The sequence below is a fragment of the Saccopteryx leptura genome, chromosome 1 (assembly GCF_036850995.1).
Source record: "Saccopteryx leptura isolate mSacLep1 chromosome 1, mSacLep1_pri_phased_curated, whole genome shotgun sequence".
NCBI lineage: Eukaryota > Metazoa > Chordata > Mammalia > Chiroptera > Emballonuridae > Saccopteryx > Saccopteryx leptura.
The window spans coordinates 249,229,264-249,251,024 of NC_089503.1; the positions used below are offsets into that span (position 1 = coordinate 249,229,264).

The 21,761-nt window shown below is 46.0% G+C and overlaps 1 protein-coding gene across 1 annotated transcript in view; it reads right to left on the reverse strand.

The window, feature by feature from the left end:
• Positions 1-20,270, reverse strand: part of C3 (complement C3) — a 42,816-nt gene extending 22,546 nt beyond the window's left edge. Inside the window, exons 1-21 of the mRNA XM_066345298.1 lie at positions 20,128-20,270; positions 19,200-19,392; positions 18,593-18,755; positions 18,416-18,486; positions 16,678-16,772; positions 16,492-16,574; positions 16,307-16,397; positions 15,906-16,008; positions 15,664-15,790; positions 14,754-14,869; positions 14,505-14,654; positions 13,604-13,813; positions 13,264-13,470; positions 12,737-12,898; positions 12,219-12,348; positions 11,900-11,971; positions 11,556-11,756; positions 9,566-9,674; positions 9,158-9,243; positions 4,546-4,688; positions 4,243-4,455 (exon numbers count right to left, since the gene is read on the reverse strand). Of these exons, the coding sequence (XP_066201395.1) occupies positions 4,243-4,455; positions 4,546-4,688; positions 9,158-9,243; positions 9,566-9,674; positions 11,556-11,756; positions 11,900-11,971; positions 12,219-12,348; positions 12,737-12,898; positions 13,264-13,470; positions 13,604-13,813; positions 14,505-14,654; positions 14,754-14,869; positions 15,664-15,790; positions 15,906-16,008; positions 16,307-16,397; positions 16,492-16,574; positions 16,678-16,772; positions 18,416-18,486; positions 18,593-18,755; positions 19,200-19,392; positions 20,128-20,201 (2,799 nt within the window). The 5' untranslated portion in view covers positions 20,202-20,270. The remainder of the gene's footprint in view (positions 1-4,242; positions 4,456-4,545; positions 4,689-9,157; positions 9,244-9,565; positions 9,675-11,555; positions 11,757-11,899; positions 11,972-12,218; positions 12,349-12,736; positions 12,899-13,263; positions 13,471-13,603; positions 13,814-14,504; positions 14,655-14,753; positions 14,870-15,663; positions 15,791-15,905; positions 16,009-16,306; positions 16,398-16,491; positions 16,575-16,677; positions 16,773-18,415; positions 18,487-18,592; positions 18,756-19,199; positions 19,393-20,127) is intronic.
• Between the last annotated feature and the right edge of the window lie 1,491 nt (positions 20,271-21,761).

Genomic DNA, 21,761 nt, shown 5'->3' on the forward strand with positions numbered 1-21,761 from the left:
ATAATAACAAATGAAAATAAATAGAAAATACATAAAAATAAAAAATTAATTATTAAAACAAATGATTAAAATAACAAATCAAGAAATAATAGACTAGGCCCTGGCTGGGTTGCTCAGTGGATAGAGCATCATCCCAGCATGCCAAGGTCGCAGGTTCAATCTCCAGTCAGAGCACATATGAGAAGCAACCAATGAATGCACAACTAATGGAACAACTAAGTGGAGCAACAAGTTGATGTTTCTCTCTTTTACCCCCTTTTTTCCTTTCTCTCTCTCATTCTCTCTCCCTCAAATCAATAGAAAAATACTTTTAAGAAAAGAATAAAATAAGTAATAATGAAAGACTTTGCATTTAGCACAGTGTTAAGGGCTATATTAATTAGTATCAAAGACCCAACTCAAGTCCTCATATGTCTTCAGATAAGCCTTTATTGTGAATACTGGATGTTTTTGCCTTCCCAGAACCTAGTCTCCTTTCACCTGATAATAATGCCCAGATTTTCCTTTGCAGACTGAGTTTCCTCCCATGATGTGCTAGTAAATACTTAACATCCAGCTCTCCAGGGAGAAAATAAATCCTGCTTTAGAGGCTGCCAATTTCCTTGGTGTAAATATCTCCAGTGTGATGGATCTCAAGCTACCAGTAGCCAGTGAGTACAGAATTGGGAAGAGCTGGCCATCCAGGTTGAGGCATTACTAGGTTTTCTTTCCCACCAGTGCCTACTCTAGGTCATATTGGGGTCAAAGGCAAAAGAAAATATGTGTGTCTCTAATCTATTTAATATATGTTTAATAGTAATATTATTCCAGAACTTTAAAGTAATTGAAAAAATTTAAGTTTGCTTCCCTTAAAGTGAGGAAAGAAAAATTATAACAAATTCTGATTTGAGTATAAATAAAGTATTTCAACATAAAATCACACTGTCAGTTTTAACACATTTGATTTTCAATGATTCAAATTTTTTCTCAACTGCTTTAACAGTTTGAGGGAAAATTAACCATAAAAAAATCCCCAAGCCCTGGCCGGTTGGCTAAGCGGTAGAGCGTCGGCCTAGCGTGCGGAGGACCCGGGTTCGATTCCCGGCCAGGGCACATAGGAGAAACGCCCATTTGCTTCTCCACCCCCACCCCCTCCTTCCTCTCTGTCTCTCTCTTCCCCTCCCGCAGCCAAGGCTCCATTGGAGCAAAGATGGCCCGGGTGCTGGGGATGGCTCCTTGGCCTCTGCCCCAGGCGCTAGAGTGGCTCTGGTCGCAACATGGCGATGCCCAGGATGGGCAGAGCATCGCCCCCTGGTGGGCAGAGCGTCGCCCCATGGTGGGCGTGCCGGGTGGATCCCGGTCGGGCGCATGCAGGAGTCTGTCTGACTGTCTCTCCCTGTTTCCAGCTTCAGGAAAAAAATGCAAAAAAAAAAAATCCCCACAGGCGCAGTACCTTTTATTCAGGCTCCAATATGGCTTGGCTAGACACTGTCAGGTTCTGTCTCTACTTCAAATTTTTTTATTTTTGTAAGTGATAGTAGGGGAGATACACAGACAGACTCCCGCATGTGCCCTGACGGGATCTACCTAGCAACCCCCATCTGGGATCAATGCTCGGCCTATCTGGGGCTGCTGGCAACAAGCTATTTTTAGTGCCTGAGGTGGAGGCTCCACAGAGCCATCCTCAGCACCCAGGGCTGATGGGCTCAGATTGAGCCATGGCTGTGGAAGGGGAAAAGAGAGAGAGAGAGAGAGAGACAGAGAATGGGAGAAGGAGGGGGGAAAAGCAGATGGTCATTTCTCCCGTGTGCCCTAACCAGGAATTGAACCTGAGACATCCACACTCTGGGCCGATGCTCTACTGCTGAGCCAACTGGCCACAGCTCTACTTGAAATGTTGATCACAGAGATTTTTGGCATTAATTTTGATTTCTTAAACTACTGCATTAAAATATTAGTGATCTTATAACAAAGAATGTAAAGGACTTATATAATGAAAACTATAAACCATTGTTAAGAGAAATCGAAAAAGATATAATGAGATGGAAGAATATTCCTTGTTCTTGGTTAGGAAGAATAAATATAATCAAGATGGCCATATTACCCAAAGCAATATACAAATTTAATGCAATTCCCATCAAAATTCCAATGACATTTTTTAAAGAAATAGAGCAAAAAATCATCAGATTTATATGGAACTATAAAAAACCCCGAATAGCCAAAGCAATCCTAAAGAAAAAGAATGAAGCTGGGGCATTACAATACCTGACTTCAAACTATATTATAGGGCCACAACAATCAAAACAGCATGGTATTGGCAGAAAAGTAGACACTCAGACCAATGGAACAGAATAGAAAGTCCAGAAATAAAACCACATATATATAGTCAAATAATTTTTGATAAAGGGGCCAACAACACACAAAGGAAAAAAGAAAGCCTCTTCAATAAATGGTGCTGGGAAAACTGGAAAGCCACATGCAAAAGAATGAAACTGGACTACAGTTTGTCCCCCTGTACTAAAATTAACTCAAAATGGATCAAAGATCTAAACATAAGACCTGAAACAATAAAGTACATAGAAGAAGACATAGGTACTAAACTCATGGACCTGGGTTTTAAAGAGCATTTTATGAATTTGACTCCAATGGCAAGAGAAGTGAAGGCAAAAATTAATGAATGGGACTACATCAGACTAAGAAGTTTTTGCTCAGCAAGAGAAACTGATAACAAAATAAACAGAAAGCCAACTAAATGGGAAATGATATTTTCAAACAACAGCTCAGATAAGAGCCTAATATCCAAAATATACAAAGAACTCATAAAACTCAACAACAAACAAACAAACAATCCAATAAAAAAATGGGAAGAGGACATGAACAAACACTTCTCCCAGGAAGAAGTACAAATGGCCAACAGATATATGAAAAGATGCTCATCTTCTTTAGTTATTAGAGAAATGCAAATCAAAACTGCAATGAGATAGCACCTCACACCTGTTAGATTAGCTATTATTAACAAGACAGGTAATAGCAAATGTTGGAGAGGCTGTGGAGAAAAAGGAACCCTCATACACTGTTGGTGGGGATGTAAAGTAGTACAACCATTATGGAAGAAAGTATGGTGGTTCCTCAAAAAACTGAAAATAGAACTACCTTATAACCCAGCAATCCCTCTACTGGGTATATACCCCAAAAACTCAGAAACATTGATACGTAAAGACACATGCAGCCCCATGTTCATTGCAGCATTGTTCACAGTGGCCAAGACATGGAAACAACCAGAAAGCCCGTCAATAGATGACTGGATAAAGAAGATGTGGCACATATACACTATGGAATACTACTCAGCCATAAGAAATGATGACATTGGATCATTTACATCAAAATGGTGGGATCTTGATAACATTATACGAAGTGAAATAAGTAAATCAGAAAAAACCAGGAACTGCATTATTCCATACGTAGGTGGGACATAAAAGTGAAACTAAGAGACATTGATAAGAGTGTGGTGGTTACGGGGGGAGGGGGGAAAGGGAGAGGGAAAGGGGGACGGGGAGGGGCACAAAGAAAACTAGATAGAAGGTGACAGAGGACAATCTGACTTTGGGTGATGGGTATGCAACATAATTGAAAGACAAGATAACCTGGACTTGTTATCTTTGAATATATGTATCCTGATTTATTGATGTCACCCCATTAAAAAAATAAAATTATTAAAAAAAATATTAGTGATCTTGTTTATAATCTCATTTTGCTTAAAAATATTAATAAAAGATGATAAAAAAGCCTTTATTGGTGATTTTATCTCATTATATTTGAAAGCATCCCATGCTATGGAAAGGAGTAGAAACATAACTGTTAATATATATTTTAAGGCTAAAAAATCACAGGTAACAATAGGGCTTTTCTATGTTTTTGCATCATTATTTATTGCTTTATAAAATATGGTCTGTGAAATGTTTCCCCAAAGTTGTAAAAGTCAGAACAAAACTCCTATACTAAAACGTGTAGAAAATATCATTTATCTTTATTGCTGAGGTTTTTGGCACTCCCTTAAAAAATTCCATGCCCAAGAAGAATGTCTCACTTGCCTCACCCTAACTGTGGCCTTGCTTTTAAACTTCTAGGACTCCTAACTTCCCTAACCTGGACATTGGGCATTACCAGTTCTCAGAGCCTGCAGCTCCAAACTGAGTTGGCAGCACAAGGAGAGCAGGAGTTTCTCCTGAAGGACAAGAGGCAGCAGGTACCCCAGGGACTCACCACGACCTTCAGGGTCTTCTTCACACCATCGCTGAAGAAGTGCCGGTAGACGGTGGCCTTGACCTCCACCTCCTGCAAGCCGACCTTCAGGGGCACAATGACATAAGGCACGGCCAGAGAGGACTTGGGAGGGATGTTCACAGTCTGCTGGTGACGCTTCTTGGCAGTGGCCATGCTGCAGAAGGCTGGATTGTAGAGCAGTTCTACTCTGACCTGCCAGGGAGAGAGTATCAGGTCAGGACCATGTTTCGTGGCTGTTACCTCCAAACTTACCTTCATGCCTCTTCTGTTCCAAGGACCCACCTTGAGTTCGTCCTCCTCCCGGTAGTTGTAGAGGACAGCACGGATCTCCACCTGCTCGTTACGCACAACGGAGTAGGGCAGCCGCAAGTCGATGAAGAAATCTTGTGCCACTGTCACCTCATAGGGGTCAGCCACACAGATCCCTGCCCAGGGGAACAGAACATGAGCGTCAGGGGTAAGGGGTGAGCAGGGTGCACAGGGTCCAAGTTCAGCTCCAAGTTCCTGCTCCTCAGGGTCTCAAAACTTACCCCTGACCATGGGAGCTATCCCAAGCTCAGCCTGTCTTTGCAGAAGCCCATAGGCTAAACGATGTTAATGGTGATGAGTTACAGATGATGGTGGTAGCAGGGTCCTGCCCTGACTTAGTGACTTCTTTGTAATTTTACTCATAGATAGATGTAGACGGGGAGAACGAGCCAGCCTAACTGAAAGGCCCATATCTGTGTTCCCCCAAATGATATCTCAGACCCCATGTGGTTGGGGACTCAAAATGTGGCTAGCTCAAGTGAAAACTGGATTTCTACTTTTATTTCATTTTAGTTAACTCCGACTTAAACCTCAAAACTGGTGCTTGTGAATATATAAAAATCACTTAAATATGCTTTCCAAGAGTGACTGCTTGATTCAGTGATTAAAAAACTTTTTAAAATATATTTGGAACAATGAGGGTATGCCAATCTGCTTTTTCAACTGCAAGTTGTATGAATCCTAAAATACAGATTATAGTATTTCCAACAAAAAGTTTGTGTCCCGGCCCTGGCCGGTTGGCTCAGTGGTAGAGCATTGGCCTGGCGTGTAGGAGTCCCGGGTTCGATTCCCGGCCAGGGCACACAGGAGAGGCACCTATCTGCTTCTCCACCCCTCCCCCTCTCCTTCCTCTCTGTCTCTCTCTTCCCCTCCCACAGCCAAGGCTCCACTGGAGCAAAGTTGGCCCGGGTGCTGAGGATGGCTCCAAGGCCTCTGCCTCAGGTGCTAGAATGGCTCTGGTTGCAACAGAGCAGCGCCCCAGATGGGTAGAGCATTGCCCCCTGGTGGGCATGCCGGGTGGATCCCGGTCGGGCACATGCAGGAGTCTGTCTGATTGCCTCCCCATTTCCAACTTCAGAAAAAAGAAAAAAAAAAGTTTGTGTCCCAATTGAGATGCACTTTAAGTATAAAACGCATACCAAATTTCAAAGGTTTAGGACAAATAGCAGTAAAGTAAATCATTAAACATTTTGACATTTTTAATAGGCTATTCTTAAATGTTAATGGGTTTATTATTGTAACATTATTTTAATATGATAGTGGTTTTGCAAACTTTTACGAAATGTGGAAACGACAATATTTTGAACAAATTCGAAAAAAATAAAATGTATTCTGAAATTAATTTTACCTACACCTTTTTCATGAGGTTATTAGAAAATGTAAAATGACACCCACAGCCCACATTACATTTTTCTTTCTTTTTTTTTTTTGCGAGAGAGACAGAGAGAGGGACAGATAGGAACAGACAGACAGGAAAGGAGAGAGATGAGAAGCATCAATTCTTCGTTGCAGTACCTTAGTTGTTCATTGATTGTTTTCTCATATGTTTCTTGACCAGGGGGCTCCAGCAGAACAACTGACCCCTTGCTCAAGCCAGTGACCTTAGGCTTCAAGCCAGTGACCATAGGGTCATGTTTATGATCCTATGCTCGAGCCAGCTACCCCACACTCAAGCTGGTGAGGTCATGCTCAAGCTGGCGAGCTTGGGGTTTTGAACCTGGGTCCTCTGCATCCCAGGCTGATGCTCTATCCACTGTGAAACCCACTGGTCAGGACCACATTACATTTTCAGTGGGCATTGCCACTCTACATTGAGTAGAAAATGACACTAAACACAATGGTTACTTGTGATACAACAATAACTGTTACCAGATCAAAGACCAGCAAAGTATTCATGCAAGCAAAATTTGCAAAGACACTATCACATTAAAAATAATGTTACACTAAAAATTCATTAGGATTTAAAAAATAAAAAAAATAAAAATTTCATTAGGATTTAATAATAATTTTTTTTTCTCATTCTTCAATGGCAAAAAAAGAAAATTCAGACGCTTAAACAAAATCCTTATTTCCCAACATATAGTGATTTACTCATCACCCTTGTGTTATCTGCTATTGTTACTGGGGATTTTTTTTAATCTACTATTTGCTCTTATATTTTTTAAAGTTCAAATTTAATTTGGTATCACTATGGTATTTGAGAAAGCAGCTTCTTGTGCCATAAGTAGGAGGTTACCTCCAGGAAGTCAAAACATTTTATTAAACACTGGTGAGTCTGTGTTGCCTGCAGATAGCTTGACCTCTTGCTCTCTGCTATAAAAAGGAGTTGAACAAGAATTGGAGAGGAAGTGAAGTCTTTGCACCGGACTTAGCTTTTCTCCTTGAATGAGATGGAAGGATGGAAAGAGAATTTTAAGAAAGACTTCTGACACACAATTCATGTCATTTTTTAGGATGTGAAACAATTATTTTGTGTGATACTGTAACAGCGAATATATGTCATTATGTATTTTTCCAGAGTCATAGAATATACCACACCAAGTATTGATCCTATTATCAATATGGACTTCAGTTAATAAGACTGCATCAACATTGGCCCATTGATTGTAACAAATGTACTATTCTAAATGCAAGATGTTAAAAAGGGGAGGTTGGGGGAGCAAGGCAACGCTCTATACTTTTTGCTCAATTGTTTCTGTAAACCAAAAACTATTTTCAAAATCTGTTAATAAAAATAAACAACTTTTGTCGCATGATTTGTGTTATTTAAGGAAGTATTATTTATGCATTGCCGAAGGCATTTACTCTTTGATAGCTAAAATATGTTCAACACCAATAATAATAATACCTCAGACTCATTGAACATTTATAATGTGCCAGGCAGTATTAAAGGGGCTTTATATGTATTAACTCTTAGCAATCCTGCCAACAATGCTTTGAGTAGGTACTATTTTATCATGCCCATTTTATGGAGGAGCACAGAGAGGTTGAGTAACTTGATTAAAGCCACATGACAGTCCATGCTGGGTTGTCCTGGAGTTTTGGGCAAAAGGAAAACTATGTGCCCCTGTGTAAATGGTTTCATTTGAGATCACCATTTGTTCAGAAGAAATTGCCAGAAAATATCAATTCCTTCAATTAAAAACAAAGTAAGCAAAGAAGCAGATTTTTTAAATCTTGAGGCCAGGAAAGTAAAATGATACTAAACTATAATTTATTATATATTATAACTAAGCAAAATGATAATACAGTATAATAAATTCTGGCTCTGGTATAAATAAAATATTAACTCTTATTATTGTGCATTTTAATATACCCACTTTTTAATGTTCTGATTTTTTTTTACAAATTTAATAATCTGGAAAAAATTGACCTTTAAAATATACGTAGAACAAGCATATGGGTCACACATTTTTCCTCTTGCCTCAAACTCCAATATGGCTTAATATGGCTCTGGTTTCTGTTTAAAATTTGGATATTTTTTGCATTATTTTATTTTTAAAAAATGACTGCAGTGAAATGTTATTTATCTTGATGGCTGACATTTTGGGCACCCACTTTTATTTTGCACTAAAAATCAGTGCCTTACTTTCTTCACCCAACTCCTGGCCCTGCTATCAACCATCCATATTTAGCACTCCTCCAGGTCTTACTCCAGCTGTTTGTGGCCAGGGAATAAGTACACCTTTTTCTCCTGTTTCACAATTTCATATTTCAAGTCCCCATTTCATCCAGCTTCCTTTTCTCTTAATCGCTTTACCTACTACTATGTCAACATCACCTCCTTAAAAGTTTTGAGGTTGCGAATTATTCTATGTGAAACTACAATGGTGGACTCACATCATGATGCATTCGACCACACTCATAGAATATACAACACCAAGAATGAATCCTAATGTCAGCTGTGAATTTTGAGTGATCATGCTCAATTATAACAAAAGCATCACTCTGGTAAGGGATGTCGACAGTGGAAGAGGCTGTGTATAGGGTGGGAAATATATGGGAAATCTCAGTACTTTCTATTTAATTTTGCTGGGAAACTGAAACTGCTCTAAAAAAATAATATCAATTAAAAAAATAAAAAGCATTGGCTCACAGTCTAGATCAGGGGTCGTCAACCTTTTTATACCTACCGCCCACTTTTGTATCTCTGTTAGTAGTAAAATTTTCTAACCACCCACCGGTTCCACAGTAATGGTGATTTATAAAGTAGGGAAGTAACTTTACTTTATAAAATTAATAAAGCAGAGTTACAGCAAGTTAAAGCATATAATAATAATTACTTACCAAGTACTTTATGTCAGATTTTCGCTGTTTGGCAGAATAATCTTTATAAAACAACTTACTATAGTTAAATCTATCTTTTTATTTATTCTTTGGTTGCTCTGCTACCACCCACCATGAAAGCTGAATGCCCACTAGTGGGCGGTAGGGATGAGGTTGACTACCACTGGTCTAGACTCTGATGTACCAGGGCACAAAGTGTCAGCCACAAGAAGCAGAGGGTCTGGGATGGGATAAGAAAAAGAAAATGCACAGGGGTCCTGGAGGCCTGCCTCCTGAGAGCGAAGCCACCATCTCTCACCTTTCTTATCGGACAAGCTCACAGCCAAAATATCCCAGGTGGTGATGGAGTCTTTCAAAAACACCTTTATTATCTTTGTGGAAACTCTAGATGGAGGAGAGACAGGGGCATTAGAAGAGGTGGTGGAGGGGAGAGAGGGTATGGAGGGCCCCTAGGGGCAGGTTGGAGGGGAGCAGGGGCGGGCACATGGACGGAGCCCGACTCTTGGTTTTTCTAGGTTGAGTTGTGGGGTCCCACTGTGATTCCAGAAAAAGGAGGGGCTTGGGGTACATGCAAATTAAACGGTCTAGTTTAAGGTGTTGGTAGGAACTGGCCAGGAGGTGTAATGATGTGTAACCATAACTAAAAAGGAACAAAGAGGAACTTTACAATGGAGAAACATGGCAGACCACCTTAATCAAGCCTTACCCATTCTTCTCTGGTGCAGTTAATTCCTCTAAGTTCCACAGCCAGCTTTCAGGAAACTGGCTCCGGGAAACAATGTCTTCTTCTGGAATGATATCTTCATCCAGGTCACCTGGGAAGGTGGGAGCAATCTGGGTTTAGAACAGACCCACGTCCCCTTAGACACTCATCTTGACAGCTTTGGAGGGGTTCTTAGCAGCAAACCAGACCCACAGCCATATGATGACTTTTAGGGGGGGCAGGTACATCTTTGCCCCTCCTAAAGTCTCCTGCCTTCATAAAAATATTAAAAATCATAGTTTTACAACCATGTTGGTAGAAAGGCAAAAATAACCCAGGCTAGGTTATATTTATTTCCCCTGATTTTCAAAGAAACAAAAGCATTTGGCTAAGTTTCTGAAGGCATCATGACCGCAGGCACCATGCCTGCTGCTGCCTCCTGACAGCAGCCAGATGAGTAGAGAGATTCCTGACTTGATGGCGACCCTGAAGAAGTAGTGGCCGCTATAGCCAGCTGGACACCATCAGCAAGTAAACAAACCCCTGGCTGGGCTGTCCTCAAAAATGATGGACAGATTTTAATTTGGCTCTGGGTCTGTCTAACCACAAAGTAGGGGGAACTCCATAGATGCCTAGATCCACTCATGCTCTGGAATAACCCATCAACGTACCTTTAGGGGTACTAACGTTCCAGTAATGCTGTCTCACCCCCAGTTGCCTAAAGAACATACACAATACTGAAAAATGAATCCCCATATGTGCGTAAGCTATATCCCAGTAGATCAGAGTTTTGTCTAGCTTCCTCAGTAGCCTTATCTTCTCTTTGCCAAAGAAGGGCTCTATGTCACTGATGTAGAAAGCAGCGTGCCTAGTTATTATAATTTGCAAAGAGATTGAAGGTAGAGTCCTTTGCTCATGTGTGTTAGGAATCTTTATGTCTTTTTGGGGTGGAGGGGTAAAGGGGGTGCTAGCTTTCCAGCTAAAAGAATTTAGAAATATTTGTTCACTTTGGCAAAAGCTGCTTTTGAGAGATGGCTGCTAATTTCTAAGTCTCACCCTCTGAAAGTGCAGATGCACACAAAAATCATGTGTTACCATATAAGGCATCCATCGTATCTGTTATCTTTAAGGCTAAGTGAAAACTGATCTTTGGGAAAATCTCTCTTGACTTAAATTTTAAAAGCAGTTAAAAAGGAAACCATAACTAAAAAGGAATAAAGAGGAACTTTACAATGAAAAAACATGGCAGACCACCTTAATCAAATGATCAAGGTTCACATCACCAATAATGGGACAGATCAATGTCACATGCCTCCTGATATTTCACCAAGGAGGGCACAATATCTTTTCTGTGACTGTCCTGCCAAAAATGCAAAACCTGACTGTGATCCTGAAGAAACATCAGATAGACCCGGATTGCTGGGCAATCCTCTAATTATCTAGACCGTATACTTCATATATGGGGAGATCGTGAAAGTCACAGAAAGACTGAAACAGCTGTAGGGGGTTGAACAGACATAAGGAGGCTAAAGAGACACAACCAGACACACAAATGCAATGTGTGATTCTGAACTGGAATCCTTTTCCTACAGAGGACTAAATAAAATAAAATAAAATAGGCAGAATTAGAGTAGGATCTATGAATTAGATGGTGGAGACGAATCAACATTAATGTCCTAATTTTGATCATTGTGCTGTGGTTTGTTTGTCTGAAAGTTAAAGTCTGTTTAAAGAAAAAAAGAGATAATAATTTTTGCGTTCATCTGCCAGCTTGTCACTGTGAAAATTTCCTAACCTTCCTCGATTTTAAGCAAAAGCATTCTTTTTTGTTACTTTTCATCCTGTAATTGGTAACGTAATTTCCCTCAATTTCACAAGCCACTCACACTTGCCTTTGCTCTTGGAACTCAATTTGATTAACGCAATTTCCAGTCGCCAACGACAGACACCTCCGCCCCCCTCAGACAGGGCGCCTGCCACGCCCAGGACTCACTCCTGGCCAGCCCCAGAATGTCGTCCCGGCTGTGCTGCAGCTGCAGCTCGGTGATGTAGTTGCAGCAGTCCAGGAAGGCGTCCACACAGGCCTTGTCCTGGAGGATGTACTGGGCCCTGCGCTGGCACGAGTACTTCATGAGGTTCTCCCGCATGCCATCCTCACAGCACTTGCGCAGCTCCTTGCTCTTATACTGACCCGCTGTGGGAGAGACACCCCAGTCATGCCCTCCGTGGGGCCTCTGCAGGGAGAGCTTCCCTGTGCCAGGCCCTCCCCTCCTCCAGCTTTGCTGGGATCCCAATGGACAAGGTGCAAGGATGGGAGAGGCGGGCTAGGGCTCCCACCTTTGTCCATCCTCTTCTCCATGAGCTGCACTGAGCGCCGTCGCCGGGCGGCTGGTTTTGGGCACTTGGCATCTGAGGGGCAGGTGGACCAGAACAAGATGGATTAAACACCGACTTCGTGTCTTTGGTTTACTCCTCACAGTAGCTGTGAGGTAAGCGTGTTCCTGCTCCCACTTAACAGATGAAGAAACTGAGGCTCAGAGAGGAGAGCGATTTGTTAGTTGGTGGTGGGGGCAGGAATTGAACCCAGTGGCCCCTGATCCCATCTGGGAGGTAGAAGTGCTGCCCCTTCCTGGATGACCGTGGGCCACTTCCTCACCTGACCTCTGCTCGGTCTCCAGGCCTTTGTTGGTGTGGAAGGACAGCCCTGCGTCCATGAAGACACCCGCATAGTTCTTTCCACTGCCCGGTGTGCAGCCAATGTCCGCCTTCTCCACTGTGTCCCAAATCTGTGCGGTGTGGAGGGGTCAAGGGCAGGCTGAGGCCAGGCCAGCAGTGCCTGCATTAATTTGCCAACACAACCACCCCATCTCACTTTCGTCCTCATCCTGGTCCCCAGAGGCACGGCCATGGATGATCCAGAGTGCTCTGCTTCTGGACTCAGAGCTCATTGTGCCACCTGCCATGACCACCTCCAGCTTAGGCCCTTGTCCATCAACATTTCTATCTGCAACTTGAACTTCAACCCATCCCCTTGTCTGTGTCCACTGTGACCTCTACACTCAACTCAAACCCCACTGTGTGTCATTGGTTCTCCTCAAAGCCATTCCCACCTCAGCCAAGCTCTCTCTTTGCCTCTGCCATCTTTTACTCAACCTCAGTGACGTGGGGACATACCTTACTCTGAGTCAACCTGTTCTTCTTATTCAACACAAACACGCCCTTGTCCACGGCCACCAGCCACACTCGGGCCCCCTGGTTACCCTCGAGCTTGAGTGATATCTGTTGTCCAGGTAGATACTGCTGCTTTTCTTCCTTCATGGCATTTTTCACCACAAGCTGTGAGGAGGTTGGAGGGACAGGAGGGAGAAATCAGCCTAGCAAGGCCCCAGCCTTGGTGGGGGAAGGGCAGTGGGGGTCCTGGTGTGGACTGGAAAGAGAGAAAGGTGGAGACAGAGAGAAGGGAGATGTGCAGAACCAGCATCAGGTAGAAATGAAGAAAAGAGAAAGTTGGGAGCAAGAGAGATACTGAGACTAAAACAGGCAGGGAAGAAAACAAGATGGAAAAGGAGAAGAAAGAGGCAGGAGCTCTATAAACAGGGGGGAGAAATGAATTCAGAAGGATGGGGAAAGGCAGAGACAGAGGAATAAATGACCAGGCAGAGAGCCCCAAGATGGGCACAGAGAGACTCAGTGACACTTACTGTGCCCACACATGAGTCCTTGACATCCACCCACACGGAATCAGCCACCACCTCTCTCTGGCCATTGGCGCCGATCAGCGTGTAATAGGCCACCAGGCGGAAGGAAGGAATAAAGTCCGTCGTGATGGTCAGAGGCAGCACCACCAGGTCCTGGCCAGGCTCTCGCACTTGGCGTCCCACCTTCAACAGCTTCCCCTTGTTCATGACCTGGGGAAACAGGCTGGAATAAAGATAGGGAAGGCGAGAGGGAGGATGGGGGATCCGGGATGGGGAAGGGCTCCAGATGTGCTGGAGAAGTGAGGAGGAGGAGGAGACCTGGGGGTTCTAGGAAGCCACGGACCAGGTAAGTGTAGTATCGGATCTTGGCTTCCAGGCCAGGGCTCGTCCGCAGGTTAAACTGGATATTCAGTGTTTCCCCTGGCTTGATCTCCTCGTGAGGCACAGAGAGGTGCAGGTAGTTGTTGGATCCGGCCATGGTAGTGTAGGGTAGGGCCTGCATTGTATTGGTGGCCTGTCGTTCCTTCAGGATGCCCTCCTTCTCTGTGCTTACCTGAGCAGGGAGAGAAGGATGCATGCTGGCCTACCCAAGATGTCCACGTCCTAATCCCTGGGACCCGGGAATATAGTTCCTTACATGATGAGAGGGACTTTGCAGATGGGATTGAGTTAAGTATCTGGACATGGGAGACTGTTTGAGGTTATCCACATGGGCCCAGTATCATCACAATGGTTCTTATAAGACATTTATGCAAATGGTAGGAGGGCCCTATGCAAATGACAGGACCCTATATCCAGATGGCACGACCCCACAGTGCAGACGAGAATCCCTCTATGCAAAGAAAACATCTCTATGTGAATGGCAAAGCCCATTTATGTAAAGAAAAGGACCTTGTTAGGCCTTGGCCGGTTAGCTCAGTCAGTTAGAGCATCATCCCAAAACGACAAGATTGCAGGTTTGATCCCTAGTCAGAGCACACACAGGAGACAACCAATGAATGCTTCCCTTCACCCTCCCCTCTTTCTCTCTTTCTCTCTCTATCTAAAAAAGATTTAAAAAAAGCCCTGGCTGGATAGCTCCATTGGTTGGAGTGATGTCCAGAAGCACAGAAGTTGTCAGTTCGATCCCCGGTCGGGGCACATACAGGAACAGCTAGCTCTATGTTCCTGTCTCTCTGTTTTTCTCTTCTTGCCTCTCTCTAGTAAAAAAAATAAAAAAGACCCTGAGGTTGGTGCAGACTCACAGTGATGGACAGGGGCTGTGCCCTGTTGGGCGTGTTGATGGTTAGCTTGGCCAGGCCATCATCCTTGGTTAGAGCTCGCACGACGTTGGGGCCCTGAGTCATCACGGGGATGCGGCGGGCTGGGGAGCCATCAGGGTTCGTCACAAACACCTGTGGGTGCAGGGGTAGGTGGGGGGGGGCTCAGCAGACCCAGAGGCATGGCCAGTGCTTAGGAGAGGGGTGGGTGTGCAACCCTGCCCTAGGTCTCACCATGAGGTCAAAGGGCATGGCAGGTTTGAAGAACCTGGGCGTCTTAGTGAAGTGGATCTGGTAGGGAGAAGTCACGATGGGGATCCCGCTGAGTTCCGCCTCCACCATGTCGCTGCCTGAGGGGGCCAGCTGTAAGGATGGGCTCCTGGGCTCCCCCTCAGGACCAGGCCACCCCTCCCAGACTGGATGCTGCCTATCAGGACCTGGACCTACCTCCTCAGAGTGGGCCTCATTGTCAGACTGATCCCACTTTCATGCTAGGCTTCCTCCCTCAGACAGGGTATTGTACCTCCATCGAGGGCCTTCTCCCTCTCATTGCCCCCCCCCCATCAGATGGTTCTTTTTTTTTTTTTTTTTTGTATTTTTCTTAAGATGGAAATGAGGAGGCAGTCAGACAGACTCCCACATGCGCCCGACCAGGATCCACCCGGCATGCCCACCAGGGGCGATGCTCTGCCCATCTGGGGCATTGCTCTGTTGCAACCAGAGCCATTCTAGTGCCTGAGGCAGAGGCCATGGAGCCATCCTCAGTGCCCGGGCCAACTTTGCTCCAATGGAGCCTTGGCTGCGGGAGGGGAAGAGAGAGACAGAGAGGAAGGAGAGGGGGAGGGGTGGAGAAGCAGATGGGCACTTCTCCTGTGTGCCCTGGCCGGGAATCGAACCCGGGACTCCTGCATGCCAGGCTGATGCTCTACCACTGAGCCAACCGGCCAGGGCCTGCTTTTTCTTTTAAATTTATTGTGTTTACATAGATTCTAGCATTCCCCGATTGCATCCCCCCTCAAGACTGGGTTTTGTACCTCAGACTGGACCCCCCCTTCACTCTGGGCCCTCCTCCCTCAGGTGGGCCTTCCCTCTCAGACTGGACTGCATGGTGGTACTAAGCCTCTGCCCGCAGCCCAGGCCTCACCTGAATGCAGGATGACAGTGACAGACACGTACAATGACTTTCCGACGAGGGCATCCTCTCGGGAGGGCAGTACCCCACCCAGCAGGACCTCTCGTTTCAGCACAGCCTCCCCAGAGCCATCTTCAATCTGGGGGAGGAAGCTAGAGCTCAGAGAGGGGGAGTGGCTCAGGTGAGAAGGGGATTCAAAGAGGGAGAGGGAAGGGCTCAGAGTGGAGAAAGCTCAGGGGGCCTCTGGCAGGTACCACAACACGGGTGAGTGACTGGGCCAGCGAAATCCTCTGGTCACCATCCTGGACCCCAAAGATGACGAAAGCTGTTCCATCCACATTCTTCCCATATAAGAACCTGTGCAGCGAGGAGAATCAGATTCTCCCTTCCAGAAAAGCTGAGTTTCTCCCCAAATTTCCACTGGTCATGGTGAGGACCAAGAGTCCCTAGCCCCCCACATCATTCTCACTTGGCCCTCACCTAGTCATTGACCTAATCCTCACCCAGCCTCTCACCTGTCCCCACCTGACTCCTCACCTGGCCCCTCACCCAGCCTCTCACCTGGTCCCCACCTGACCCCTTCATCTGGCCCCTCACCCAGCCTCTCACCTGGTCCTCACCTGACCCCTCACCCAGTTCCCACCTGACCCCTCACCTGGCCGTAATGGTGACTTCCAGGCCTTTTGGGTCATCAATATAGTAGAATTTCTCTGCAGGTTCCACTTGGACCTCGAAACTTGGTAGCACTGGGGGGTGGGGAGGGAAGGGATGACATTGGTGGGGGCCAGAGCTGGGCTCCGCATTCCAGGGCCCCACACCCAGGCTCCCTCCTCCTCTTACCATACTCCTTCACCTCAAACTCAGTGGAGAAGACCTGCTGTGGCGAATCTTCATAGTGGGCTCGTATCTTCCACTGTCCCATGCTGTGGGGAGGACAGGTGAGTGATCTGGCCTGACCTGGCAGCCCCTTGCCCTTTCTTGTTGGATAGGGGAGCCCCAAGCCCCCTCCTGTAGGTCTTAACATACTTGACCAGCTCCGGGATATCCCAAGATAAAGACAAGATGCCCAACTGGTTGTGAGACGAAAGAGGATCCCGCTTGACAGGAACGCCGTCGGGGGTCTGTAGATAGACAGGGAGAGGGTGTGGCTCTTCAGAGACACAGGCTAAGCCCCTTGGCTCTCCTCTCCCTCTTTGTGTCATGTCTACAAAAGCAGCAGTTAAGAACATGGACCTGTGTCGGTCAGCCTGGGTTCAAATCCCGCTGTACCACTTACAAGCTGTGTGACCTTGGCCAAGTTAATTAACTTCTCTGTGTTCAATGTGCACATTTAAAAACAGGAGATAAATATAGCCCCCACATCACTGGCTCGGGACATAGTTTGTGTAAGCAGGAGCTCATTATTATGAGTGCCCCCTTAAATGTTAAGAATCACTAGAATGTATTACCTACTTTTGTGCAGAACCCCAGACTAAGCATTTGATTTGTGCTAAGCCACACATAATTGCACACGTTCAACTTTTGACCTACAAGAATAGCAATTTCATGTACACATATTATTTTATTTCTTGCCAACATTAAACATCAGGAGACATCACATAATCTGGTTTTCTGGCTTCTCTTAGAAACTCGGGTAACTGTGGATGATTAGCTCCTGTTGGCACAGGTGATATTTCCTTCCTTCCTTCCTTCCTTCCTTCCTTCCTTCCTTCCTTCCTTCCTTCCTTCCTTCCTTTCTTCCTCCCTCCCTCCCTCCCTCCCTCCCTTCCTCCCTCCCTCCCTGCCTCTTTTCCTCCAGTCAGTTTTTATTAAGCTCCACTATATGCCAAGCACTTTGTTGAATTCAGGAAACAAGGCATGAAACAAACAGATTAAAAAAATCCTTCCTGTAGGAAATTTAAGTTCTACAGAGGTTGGTGGAGGGAGCAATTAATAAATGAATAAATCCAATTTACATGATGCCAAAAGGTGTGTCAGGAAGGGAGGGGAGTGAAGTGCATGTGTAAATGGGAGATGGGGGGTAGAAGGCTTCTGCAATTTTACAAGGTGCTCAGAAAGACCTCATTGTAAAATTGGGACATTGGTGACATGTGATCAAAGTCTTTAAGAAGATGAGGGACAAGTGGTGTAAATATTTGGGGGAAGAGAGTTTTCTGGGCAGAAAGAACAACTAGTGCAAAGGCCCTGGGGCAGGACAATGCCTTATGTATCAGAGGAACAGTCAGGAGACTCATGTGGCTGGAATAGAGTGAATGAGGGGGAGAGGCGCAGAAGGTAAGGGTGGGAAGGAGATGAGGGCAGGTCATACAGGGCCTTGTAGGCCAGAGGGAAGACTTGGCTTTTACCTGAAAGGAGGTAGGAGCCCTGGAAGGCTGTGGGCAGAAGAGGGGCTGGGTTGACTCAGGTGCTCACAGATGCCTTCTGACTGCAGTAGGTGGAATGGACTACTACATAAAATTATGTCATGATCCCAGCCTTCAGGTGAGAAAACTGAGGCTCAGGAAGGTGAATTACCTGACTTGAGTCACAAGGACCAGGGGTTTATCTGGAGCTGAAATCCATGGGTGCAAGCACTGTTCCATGCTGTCTCCCTAGGATCCCACCCATCTCTAGGCCTCTGTGTTTCAGCCTCTATATACTGCCTTTGGGTCTTTGCTGCTGTGACTTTTCCAGTGTTAGGTCTTTCTCTGTCTCAAACTTTCACTTTGTCTCTCTCTCCCTGACTTTCTGCCCATGTACGTCTGGGGCCCCGGCTGGCTGGTACCTCAATGCTGACGATAACTGTCCGGCCCACGGGCAGCAGCTTTTGGTCAACCGTGAAGATCCTATAGAGAACTGGGAGGCGGTGGGAGAGAAAGAAAGCTCAGCGAGGCCCCGCCCCTCCCCCTCCCCCTCCCAGTGAGCCAGCCCTGGCCCTCTGAGCCATGTGCCAGCCCCTTACCAGTGGAGCCTGGGGTGTAGATGGTCTTGTCCGTCTGGATGAAGAGGTACCCGCTCTGAAGGCTGACTAGCACCACCTTCTCCACCAGAACTTTGTCGAAGGCTGCCTGGACAATCACAAACTTGTGCCCCTTCAGTGATTTTAACTCCTTTGTGGCCGGGATCTAGGCATGGATCACAGTAGTCTAAGTAAGAGTCTGCTTCAGGAGAGGGTCCAGGGCAAGAGAAGGGCTAGGGGTCAGAGAGAGGTATGAAAATGGGGATTAGATAAGGGGTTCAGTGGTGGAGGGGTGCTCAGAAAGGGAGGAGACTCAGAGAGAAGAGGAGCTCTGATGGAAGAGAGGGCTTAAAGAGTAAAGGGCTCAGAAAGGTGGCGGCGCAGAGATGGTTGGGCTTGGAAGGGAAGGGGCTCAGAGAGGGGAAGGGGCTCAGAGAGGAAAAGGGGCTCAGAAGGGGCAGGGTCAATAAAAGGAGGGGCCCAAGTGGGGAGAAGACTCAAAGAGCTGAAAGGCTGAGAAAGAGGTGAGGCTCCTAGGGAAGGGTCCCAATGGAGAGGAGATCCTGAGAGGGGCGGGGCATCGGCCCTCTGGGCGCCTGTGGGCACCCACCTTGACGGTGACGGTGTTCAGGTAGCCCTCCGCGCTGGTTAGCGTGGTTTTCTCACTGAACAGCACCGCCTTCTTGGCGGGATAGTCGTGTATGGAGACCGTAACAGGAATGTTACTTTGCACATCGTGAGCCTCTAACACCACTGTCTCCTCGTTTTCCAGCCGCAGGATATTGGGGGTGATCATGGAGAACCTGCCGGAAGAGTGCACAGGGTCATCCCAGCCCTCACCAGAGTCAGCATTCTGCCCCAGTCCCCGGTCCTGGAGGGGATCCAGTGATCAGCAATGACTTAGGGAGTACAGGCTCCAACAACCCCTGTACCTCAAAACCAGAACCAGCAAATCTCCCAATTCTCTAGACTTCCAAACTCACAATTGGGGAACCCACATATATATATTCCTGAAGCCCTAACAGCTAAATCTTTAAACAAATACAAATACAAGTCTCTAAACACCCAGAACCCTCAGGCACCCCAAACTATACATATCCAAACTCACATGTACCAAACCTTTAAGCCCCAAATCCTTGGACACCCCAAGCATCTACCTAAACCTCTAGCACCCCAGGCCTATAAATACAACCACATCCACCCTCTCCCCAGCTGATATAAACCCATAGCACATCTCTACAAATGCTGAAACCCATAAACCCAAAACTGTAATCTCCCAAATTCTGTCAGGTCCAAACCACCCCCTCCACAGAATCTTGGAACAGCACATGTGCCCCAAACCTACAGACCTGTAAACATCAGCCTGAATTCCACAATGCCTGAAGTCACAGGCAGCCCTCATTTACCAACATTCCAACCCCTAACTCCTCCTGCACAAACATACAAATGCACCCTGAATTCTGCAAGGACATGAACCCACGAATGCCCACTCCCACCTCAGAAGTCACCTTGTTTGGGGTAGGGTCAAGACTACTCACATGGGGTCCCCCAGGGCCAGGGGGAGACTGGTCAGTAGCAACACCAGCAGGCTGGGACCTGAGGCAGGCCCCATGGTATAGGGATGGCAGAGGGACAGAGGGACTGAGGGACTCAGGGAGAGGACGGGGAGGAGTGAACAGAGGCTTCTGGAGGCCTCCTTTTATCTGGCTCCTGCCCCCCCCCCCCCCGCCCCAGCCCAGCCCTCTGCTCCCTGTGGCCTCTCCCCTTCTTGGGGCTGCCCCAGATTTCTCAATACTGTTTCCTAAGTTTTTCAGTTTCCTGGGGCAGCACGTCCTGGGGTAAGTAACCCGAGGATATATTCTCTCTAACATGAACACAGTTGCCCCCTGCCTCGGCTTTCCTCAGAAGCAAGGCCAGCCAGTGAACAGGGAGGGGGGTCTTTCCCTGTTAATACCTGCTTTATAGTGAAGGAACACTGAGAGCCAGAGACCCCACCTCCCACCCTGCAACCTCAGATATCTGTGCCTGGTCCTCAGTCCAGTTTTACTCATGTATTTATTAATCAAACCTTTCCTATGACTCTATCTCCATGCTGGTGGCTACAGTCCCACTCCCTGGGTCTTCCATGCTGGGGTAGGGGTGGAGGACAGAGTCCAGCACAGACACTCCTAACCCTGTGGAGCATTGTCTCAAATGGGTGCAGGGTCAGAGAGGGTTTCTTGGAAGAAGAGACAATTCAGTTGGGCTTTGAAGTATGTTTAGGAGTTCACTGTTCAGGTGAGCATGTTTTCTAGGGCCAGAGGAGCCTGGAGCTCCCTTCAACAACCCTTGTCAGGATGCCTGGATGGGTATGGTGGTTTAAAAAGTCATCTTTGAGGAAAGTCCCCATTGCTATCCTTTATATCTGTCTTATATCAGCATCCCCTTAGAATATCATTATTAAAAACTATATTTAATATTTTTGTGTAAATAGGTAATATGTGCATATGATTTTTTGTGTGTGCATATGATTTAACATTTAAAAGGTCCAAGCAGATATATAGGAATAAGGTAACTTTCCTCTTGGGCCTGTTACCAGCCATCCAGGTCCCAGACATGACCATGTAAGGGGATATCATGCTTTTTTCCCCCCAGAAATGTTGTTTGCATTTACAAAGCTATCATTCACAAGTTGTAAAAAAAAAATATATATATTAGTATGCTTTATATAGGTCTCCCTGAGTCACACCTTGCTTCTTCATAGCCAATTAGAGACTGCAGATTACCAATGCACAGAGAACTTCCTTGTTCTTAAAAAGACGATCTTGTATTACATTGTGTAAAAATTGCCAGCCTCCAATGGATGGACAGACCTCCATGGTTACAAACCATGCTCCTGCTAGCTCGTTAAGAACATGCATTTTCCAGCTCTGACACTGATTAGTGGCATCAGGCTTCTGAGAAGCACTCTGAGCCTCAGCACTCTGAGCCCAATCAATGTGAAATAGGGTTATCACATTGCCCACTTTACAGGCCTGTTGTTATAAGGAAAGGAGATAACCCAGATCAAAGTCTGTAAGTACTGGTAATCTTACTAGATAGCGCTGAATTCCCCTCCATGATTGTATATTTACATACTTGCTTGCCGTACAGGAAACTGTCAGTTTCCCCACTGTGCCCCCCACCCCATGAT